General features: G+C 28.7%; 1 protein-coding gene across 1 annotated transcript in view; it reads right to left on the bottom strand.

Annotated features, from left to right (window-relative positions):
• Positions 1–2,438: 2,438 nt before the first annotated feature.
• LOC115217473 (72 kDa type IV collagenase-like) overlaps positions 2,439–10,800 on the bottom strand; it is a 21,544-nt gene continuing 13,182 nt past the window's right edge. The window contains exons 3-7 of the mRNA XM_029787180.2: positions 7,732–7,794; positions 6,668–6,826; positions 5,910–6,040; positions 4,734–4,900; positions 2,439–3,250 (exon numbers count right to left, since the gene is read on the bottom strand). Coding sequence (XP_029643040.1) covers positions 3,169–3,250; positions 4,734–4,900; positions 5,910–6,040; positions 6,668–6,826; positions 7,732–7,794 — 602 coding nt within the window. The 3' untranslated portion in view covers positions 2,439–3,168. The remainder of the gene's footprint in view (positions 3,251–4,733; positions 4,901–5,909; positions 6,041–6,667; positions 6,827–7,731; positions 7,795–10,800) is intronic.

Here is a 10,800-nt window from a genome sequence, read left to right as displayed (position 1 = left end):
ATAGTGCTAAAAAGCATAGAAGCATGTCAGTAGTAGTCAAAAAGTGTCTGGAAACAAGAATGGAATTGCTAACTCTAGATTTCTACATCTTTGCACATCATCAGAAGATAGCATTCATTATCAATTGCATGATTAGACAAATTTTGCCCCTATGTATTTAGAAAAACAGTGATTAACAAATCACTGGTGTCACAAATAGTAACAAAAGCAGTATCAATGCAGAATAGCATTCCATATATCTTACTTAATGTGGATATACTATGAATGATATATGCATATATGCACACATGTAATATGATGCACATGAACTATATTATAAGTATTGGAAAGTTCAAAACTTTGCAATGAAGTTTTATCTTGGATGGGAAACTGCAGATTTTTACATATAAATATGTTTTCCTCAGGATAAACTAACAGCCACAGTCTTAAAGACTTTTATTATTTCTTAAAGTCTTTTCTTATTTCAGTTTTATTTGACCTGGCTGGTTGCATTCCGAGTTCAAACCATCCAAGGTTTACTTTAGCTTTCATCCATCTCTAGGCAACAAATATAATGAACAGTCAGGTACATAGGTTAACTCTTCTCTTTCCTGCTCTGCTAGAATCAGTATGCTGGTTTGAGACTACTTGCAATGACCTGGGGAAGAGTTGAGTGAGAAGCTTGTAACTTCTTTTCAACAAACATGCTATAAAAACCATGGACGGATCAATGTGTTGTAAAGCACTAAATGATTATAAAAAAGACAAAAAATATATAAAAAGAAAAAGTTGCCTAGTTCATTTTTTGCATAAATCTATCCCAGCAATTTCTGATTACATTACTCTCACTTTTGCTTAGACAAAAAGCAGACTGGTCTTCTCTGTTTTATGTGCCAATTGATAAAGCACAATGATAAATAGCATAACATTGTCAGACTCTTTAGTGAGAGTTTCAACCTGGCTGGAATTCTTGTGGTTTTGTACTTCAGATGAAGCTAATAGCTATTGAACTTTCTAATACTTCCAATAATATTACATATACATACATACATGCATACATACATACACACATATGCATACATAAATGCACACAAACATATATATATATGTTTGTATGTTTATATATATGTGCATATGTTATTATATGGATGTGAATATATGTATATATATATATATATATTATATATATATATTATATATATATATATATAGCTATGACAAAATATATACATTTATATGTATATGTATATGCGCATGCACACAGACACACACACATATACATACATATATACATACATATATAAATATACATCATAATCATCATAATTTTATGACTTATTTCATGCATGTATGTGTTGGACGGTTTTTGCAAGCTTGCACAGAAATATATAAACATCTGTTGACAAATCCCCTCTGGATGAATAAAATATATTCCAGTTGAGAGAAAGGCAACATGGGACCTACAGGGTTTGAAATTAAATTACACTTACACAATAAAATAAAATTTCTAAATACCACAAAGCATTTTGCCTAATGCTCTACCAATTCTGGCAAACCATATATATAAAAAAAATTGATTTAAAGGCATATCAGATATACAGAGAAATGGATTGCCACGCACAGAGGTACATATACAATTATATAAAAAACACATATTTTAAAAATAATATTAGTAAATAAATAATGATGTCATAGTTGACAGAGGACAGAATTTCTGATAAATAATTACAGAATAATAAATAGTCTAGAATAGAATGTTATACATACACACACAGATACATACTCAGATAACTACACACATACGTGTGTATATATAAATATATGTAAATGATAAATATAATATGACGTCAGATTAGTACAATTTGAATGGGCACATACACACACATATAGGTATATATATATATATATATATATATATATATATATATATTATATATATATATATATAGGTATATATATATATATGTACACACACACACACACATACACATACACATACACATACACATATACAAATGTATATTTATTATTCTTAGACAAGAATATTAACAGTGACTTAAAAGCTTCTTTCAATTCAGTTATAATCACACTGTATATATTATACATGCAAACATGTAGTTACTTATACACATACATGCATGCTATCACAACTTTTGAATCGCTTAATTCTTCCTCTCCTGAGCAAAAGTATGCATTCTTTAAAAAATATCATACAAATATGATACATCAAATTAAAAAAAAAAGCTTGATATTATAAATAAATCATATAAAATTAAATTAAATCAATAATATATACATACACTTTTATGTATATGTTATCACATTTTTGTTTCTTTTTTCTTGACATGAACACAATTTACAACAATTAAAAAATCATGCAAACTTAAATTATTGGACTTTAAAAGAATTTCAATAATATAGATAAAAGATAAAAAAATTAAATAAATTTCATTTTTTTCTTTTGTAAATAAATAACTTTTTTGACAAACTTCACCACATGAATAATTACTTCATATTCCTCTTGGCAATATCTTCATAAAACTAAAAGACTTTAGTTGGTACAACCCATTTCCAAAGTTATTGAATAGTTCACATTTAGTAAACTTATATAATGAAGACAAGGATACTTTTCCTTCCTCCACCACTCTATATACTCTTGTAGCAACACACAAGCTTAATGAAGCATTGTACTGCTGTCAGTTTTTACTTGTGGTACACTCCATTGAGCCAAGGAGGAAATATCCAAGTTATGTCGAGACCAGCTGCTCTGTTTAAGAATTTAGTGTACCAGCAGTGACAGATTTAGCTTTGAAATGTTTATAAATATATTGAAATACTTATAAATATACAAAGTTGCTCTAGCAACCAGAGCATCTAAAATCTATTTTTGTGGTCCCTCCTTTATTGTCATTGTTGGCCAAGGCTTGTGAGAAAAATTTCAAAGTTTCTCTTTTCAAAATATTGTTTTAGGTTGATGGCATTTAAATTGCAGTACAACCAAAAATGTACATTTACACAATAAAATAAAAGACCTATTTATTTTATTGTGTTAAAAAGAAAAAAAGAGTATATTACAAAAATAATCTCATGAATGGTAACAAAGATTTAGGCTCACAAACATATTAACCAATGGTTATGATAATGTTGATTTTGTGACAAAAATATAATCTTATTTTGGCAATCATTACTTTATACAGAACAAAATCCAAAGAAAGACTTGAAGCTTCCTGACTTGATAACTCCACCTTGGCTGTTATCTACTTGATAATATCTGGAATAAGAAATTAAGAAAAATAAGTAAAAATATTAAATAATACTAATTATTTATTTGTTTTTAAATTTAAATCTTAGTGCTATTATTGTTATTTAGACTCTAGTTTTTTTTTCTTTTTAGAAATAGTGTATCTGGGGCTACATCATCTATGCACTTTTTTCTCCCAGTAATTGTCGGTTAGTAGCAGATCAACTCTGATTAAACAAGTGTAAAATCAAAGTTCTTACAGTTTTGAACATCTTTTCTTTAAAAACACTTGTATTTAGGACTTTATTAGTATATTATCTAACATATCTTTTCTTTTTTTAAGACAGCGAAAAGTGATTTGAGAGAAACTTGGTTGCTAGCTCCTGCAAGTCTTTTGTGGCTTGCTATTGTTTAGCAGACACAAAGCCTGATGTATCGGATCTATAATCAAATGAATTTTAGTGATGGATATAGTATTTTTCATTCAGACATAGGATATCTTAAACTTCACAAATAAGTGTGTCCTTTTTTTTCATAATTATAGAATGTGATGTAAGGGAAATTTGTCTGGTATTTCTAGCAGCTTAAATATCTACTTAAAAAGATTCCTTTGTTGGATTGACAAGTACAGTTGATGAAGCTTGAATTTCTGCTCATCAATACAAAGAGGGAACATATTATATAACATAATCCAGGAAGTTGTATTATATCGAATGGAAAAAGTATTTTGAAAGTTTCTTCAAGATGAGATATGACATTTCAATGATAACAAAAATACTAAATCCAAGTTATTCTTTCATTTCTAATCTTAAAGCCAGTTAAGGATCATTGATGTCAAGTTAGTTTATTGTAAACCAATTTTCTCTTATCATCAAGAAAATCAACAAAAGTAAAACGGATGTAAAGTTACATTGTTAAACTACAAACAACATGAGAATGATTTCAAATGTTGTCAAAGCAATAAGGCACTTGTGCTTATACATACATACATACATACATACATACGTATTATAGTCACTCCCTCACATTTGAGTGGATAACAATGAGAGGAGCATACATCAAGATATAAAAACATATCCTCCAACAGTATAATATAGTATAATATAATATGATAAAATGTCATGTAATATTGTATATTATAATATAGTATAATGATATGAGATATGATATAATGTCATATAATATATGATATGATATATATATATATATATATATATATATATATATTGAAAGAAATGGTAAGACAACAAAAGAATGAAAGAGACCTCGATATTATGTAAATAGAGGAATTTATCTGTAAATATAATATGTGACAATTATTTGGTAGCCATGATAAAACTCCGAGTTTCAGATGTCAGAGTTTTATCATGGCTACCGAACAATTGTCACATATTATATTTACAGATATACATATATATATCTTACCTAGGGTAAATAACTGAGTACAAAACAATAAAAGCAGAAAAACAAAAAAACAAAAGACAATGCATATAAAATGTTTTTTTAAACTTACACCATGTGACGCATGTTCCATTTCCAGAAATATATATAGTTGGAATTTCTTGATTCAAAAACTGCATCTATTTCACTTGGAATATTTTTCCATAATGCTGATATAGGAAAAACATGGTCAGTAACAAGTGTGTTCCTTTCTTCACTCCATAGATATAAAAATTTATCCTGAAAGATCACAAGAGGCGTTCTTAGAACATTTTACAGTTATACATTTGATAATAATTTCAAAATAAAAAATTTGGTTATAATATAATATAATATAACTTAATATAATATTATATATAATTAGTGTAGAAAAATTTTTATACCGATGGCTAGAATGTTTAATAAAGTCAATAGACAACATATTTTCATATATAATAGTGTACAAACAATTACATATTTATACTTGAAAGAGGTGACTTTGACAGGACACCTTATGTACTAGAAAGGGCAGTCAAAATCCAAACCACGAATAAAAGCAATTTTAAAGAGAATGAAAATAAACAATATTTTCATTGTTAACCACAAACTCGAGTTTCTGTATTAATGAGAAAATAAATTAATTTGTCATCTGTACTTCATCAGTGACTTCGCTAAAATTGATGCATAATTATGTAGCTAATACGTACCGAAAATACACATGCTGCATAGTTATACAGTATATTTTCAAATCCATGCCCTTTCTAGCATGTAAGGTGTCCTGCCAAAGGTCACTCCTTTTGTGTATAAATACTTAATTGTTTGTACACTATTATATATATATATATATACAAAATGTGTGAGTTGTAGAGTATTCCTGTCTGGGAGATATCTTATTGTAGTAGAATAGTATTTTAACTGATATTTCTAAATTTCGGTATGTGGTGAAGCAAATTTTGCTGAACCCTAATTATAATTATGCTCATAGTTATAGAATTTTTGTATATGATTACAAATGATGGTTCTTTTAACATACCGAACTACTTGGTAAAATTATTAATTATTAATTGATTAATTAATTACCCTTTATTATTATTGATAATATATATATACAGATACACACACAGACATACATATATATATATATATATATATATATATATATATATATATATATAATATATATATATATATATATATATATTACATACATACATCTCTATGCACATGTAACTTTTTATGAGTGCCTGTGATGCAGAAAATATATACTCACTTTTAAGATATATATATTTCCCTTATAAGTAAAAGCAGCTTCTGGAATGTTAGGGAAACCTCTTCCAAATATTTTGCGCTTGAGGAAGTGAAATTTCATATTTTGATAAAGATAGATAAACACTTCATGTCCTGTGAAGAAAAGAAATCAATATGTTGTTAATTGTTTTAAAAATGCTAAAATAATATTTTACGAATACATTTCAGTCTTTAATATCCAACACAAATTTTTAGAAAATTATCAGCTATTTTTTAAATTAAAAGTTTAAGGGTGCTTCTCAAGTGTTTTTCTTTACTATTTTAATTTTGATTTTTGTTAATCAGAATATATAGCAAACTGCAGCTGTATTGTAACAACCTTTTAATACATGACTGGTGCTAACATAGCAACAGTTGCGAAATCTATGCAATAAACATGGTTATAGGAGCAGACTTGGCTGTGTGGTTAAGAAGTTTGCTTTACAACCATCAGGTTTTGGGTTCAGTCCTATTGTGTAGCACCTTGGGCAAGTATCTTCTGCTATAGCCCGAAGCCAATCAATGCCTTGAAAGTGAATTTGGTAGAAGAAAACTACATAGAAACTCATCACATACATGCACACACATATATGTAAGTGTGTATGTGTATGTATAAACATGTCTTTGTGTCTGTGTCTGTCCACTTGCGACTTAATAGATTAGCGAAAAGAGGCCAACAGAGTAAGTGATAGGGTTTTGTTTTAAGAATTAAAAAACAACAAAAAATGAAAACTTTCTTACCTTTAAAAATATATGCTTTCTTTGTGGTTTCTGAATAAACCATAGCATCTACATAATATGGGCAATGAGGGAAAAGGTCATTCCTTGAAAATTTATTAATTCTAGAACCTTTTACTTCATATATATTCTTTGAAAAGAAGTACTGACTATATCCTGGACCTGAAATTATAAATAACAATAATATTAATAGAGACAATGGTACTAATACTACTACTACTACTACTACTACTACCACCACCATAATAATAAAAACAACAATAATAATAATAATAATAATAATAATTGATGATGAAGAAGAAGAAAAAGAAGAAGAAGAAGAAGAAGAAGAAGAAGAAGAAGAAGAAGAATCCTTTCTTCTAAAGGCACAAGGCCTGGAATTTTGTGGGAGAGGACTAGTTGATTAGATGGACGCTAGTGTTTCACTGGCACTTAATTTATTGACCCTGAAAGGATGAAAGGCAAAGTCGACCTCGGCAGAATTTGAACTCACAATGTAGTGATGGACGAAATGCCACTAAGCATTTCGTCAAGCATGCTAACAATTCTACTACCTTATCTAATTCTAAGATAATAAATATTTTTCTTTTCAAAATTAGCATTAATTTCATAGTGTATAATCACAAAAAAAAAAAAGAATCAAACTAATTGTTATATGCATGTCATATTTTTTAATGTTACCCATGGTAGCAAAAATATACTGCTAATTGTAACTCCATTTAAGTAATTAGAAAATCCTGAATTTAGCTGCTATTTCTAGCAGGTCAAGTAACTATTTCATGATTCTTTGCTGAATATGGTGGTACTCGTGGTAGAAGCAGACATGATGGATTCAGGGCATAACAGTTGCTGTTCATCAGTACTTATTATTGTTTGAATAAGAAATAAGGGTGCAACTATTTGTACAAAGTAATAGTTTATGAGCTATTTTACTTATATTTCTATCATGGTATAACTGTAGAAAAATAACGTTAGACACAGAATCACGATATGACAATATAAATATATAAATACTTAACAAAACATTAAAAATAAAGAAACAGGACAAATTTGTGAAAACTACTTACCTAGGAATGCGGCACTGAATTCTGTATAATTGCAGAATATGGAATAATCCATTTTAAAATTTTCTGTAAAAAAAAAAAAAAAGTAAATAAGATTGGAATAATCCACTTTCAGCTATATTTACATCTTCAATTCTGGGGATTGTGAGTGCAACTTGTATGTATGTTGTATGTATTATTATGTATGTTATGTTGTATGTATGTATGTATGTATTTATGTATGTATGTCTGTATGTATGTATGTATGTATGTATTATTTATGTTGTTGTATGTATGTAATGTATGTATGTATGTAGTCTTATGTATGTTGTATGTATGTATGGTATGTATGTATGTATGTATGTATGTATGTATGTATGTATGTATGTATGTATGATGTATGTATTCATGTATGTATTTATTAATGTATGTAGTATGTATTTATGTATGTAATGTATGTATTATTTACGTATGTATGTATGTATGTATGTATGTAATCAGTATGTAGGTATGTTAGTATGTATGTATGTATGTATGTATGTACTGTATGTATGTATGTATGTAACTGTATTTATTATGTATGTATGTAATGTATATGGTCTGTAGGTATGATGTATGTATTTATGTATTATGATTAATGTATGTATGTCTTATGTATGTTATGTATGTATGTAATGTATGTATGTATGTATTATGTATGTATGTCTGTATGTATGTTATGTATGTAATGTATGTATGTTGTTATGTATTTATGTATGTATGTATGTATGTATGTATGTATGTATTATGTATGTTATGTATGTATGTTGTATGTATGTATGTATGTATGTATTATGTATGTATGTTTTTTCGTTTATATTCTAAACAGGGCCTGTTTCTAACTCAGATCAAAGGTTCCTTCACTGCAATTTCATCAACATCAACAGGACATTTTTGTATGTATGTATAGGTGCAGATTTGTGTGCTTTGTTTTATGTATTCCCATGCATATACTTACATGTCTAGACATGCTTATATATACATACATACATACATACATTACATTACATACATACATACATTACATAGACATGCTTATATATACATACATACATACGTACGTATGTATGTATGTATGCATACATACATATACATATATACGCATACTAATGTTTTAATATTTTGTACAACAGTTCCCATGACTCAGAATAACACTGTCAAACGTATACCAATTACATTAACTGTAGTTTTTGAATCAATGTTGTTGAATGTGATGTGGGTGTTGTATCATCAGGAACATTTTCATATCTCGAAAACATTCCTGACTAAACGATTCTCATAACATAATCAAATGAATTAATTTAATAACTACAGTTAATATTATGCAATTAATATATGGTTGGCAATGTTAATGTAAATCATGGATTGAAATGAAGAAAATATTAAAGTTTTGTAACAAGACTGAGATAATTTGTTTTCATTTCTTAAATTTCCGTTCTTAACATTTGTTTTAGTCATTTTAAACTTTACGCAATACCATACCTACTATTGCTATTACATTAAAGGAATAATAAAATTAAAGTTTAATGATATGTTATAGAACTGAGTTGTACGTAAATATATATATATATATATATATATATAATATATATATATATATATATATATCTATATATATATATATAACGGGAAGGTTACGAAAATAACAAAAGACGAAAGCAGGTGGAGTACAAACAAACAATTGTATTAGTATGGCGCTCAGGATAGAAATAAAACAAGTCTTTTACGTTTCGAGCCTACGCTCTTCGACAGAAAGATACACAGAAAAGAAACAAGGAGAGAAAAAAATGCGTGTAGGAGCTAACGATCCAACGTGAAAGACAGAGGATGGAAAATACGAGAATTTTTATTATTCTCTACAATTGTTTCGACACATCTAGCATCGATCCCTCACAGGTGGGATACTTAACAGCTGGTTCGGGGTATCCGACGGTGCAGATGTGTCTCTTTGGGAGATAAATGGATATAACACGTTAAAATAATAGGTTCGCAATGTATCTTCTCTTTTCGTGTAAAGAAAAGCAGCAAATTAAAGGATATATCTTCATCTATATGAACAATAATAAAATAACAGATGCGAAAAAGAAACGAACACGCAATACAGCGAGAAAAGTAATAAAAATAACCGTTAACGGATATGGATATACATATATAGATATATAAACAAATGATTTATGCAGGTCGTTCAGAAAAAGTTGGACACTCATACATCATGTATATGTATAAATATATATGAAACTTTCTAGTTTCTTGAAAGTGAAAGTAACTTGTGAGAAGTAGCTTTTTCAGCTCCAACGGTGAAATATTTTTCTACTATAAAATATTAAAAAAAACGTGTTTATAGAAGGCAAAATCTGAAATAGTTATGTCGGGTGTTGACCAGGATACGTATGCGATATGTGTGCGTGCGTGTGTGTGTGTGTGTGTGTGTACGTGCGTAAATATGCACAGTTTATCTTATTCTATTAATTGCCTGTAAAGTTACATAAGTTGCACTTTAGAAATGGAATATAAATTATACGAAGTATATATGTATACGAACCAGTGGCGGCTCGTGTATAAGAGTTGCGGAACTGCAACGTCCCCTACTTCCACTCAATATTATCGATAACATTCAATATAATGAGTCCTTTTTTCTTTAATTCTTTCTTTATACTTGTACATTATATAATCCTTAAGCTTGATGTCAGTAGCCATCCCCTAGTTTATGAAAAAAAAATACAAAAATTATTTTATAGAACTGGGGGCTTCACAGTTCCAGCGACGTGGCGTTTGGCTGTTGTACATATGCTCACATGTCCAAGACAGGAAGCTTCACATTAGGGAGAGAGAGCACTGCGTGAACGACAGTGCTGGGTGAAAGATAGTGCTTCTTTTTGACTCCGCGTGTATTGTGCTTAAAAACGTGTTTATATTCTTGAATGTGATAAAGTGTAGAACTAAATTATTATCCTGCTTCCAGCTTCAGTGTTGTTGTCAGGATTTGAAAAATAGGGCACATTCATCCGCCTTATTTTGTGATATAGGGGGAATTTTTGAAAAACAAGGGGGAAT

Source organism: Octopus sinensis, linkage group LG11, assembly GCF_006345805.1.
Source record: "Octopus sinensis linkage group LG11, ASM634580v1, whole genome shotgun sequence".
Classification (NCBI taxonomy): Eukaryota; Metazoa; Mollusca; class Cephalopoda; order Octopoda; family Octopodidae; genus Octopus; species Octopus sinensis.
This window is presented reverse-complemented; position numbering and strand designations above follow the sequence as displayed.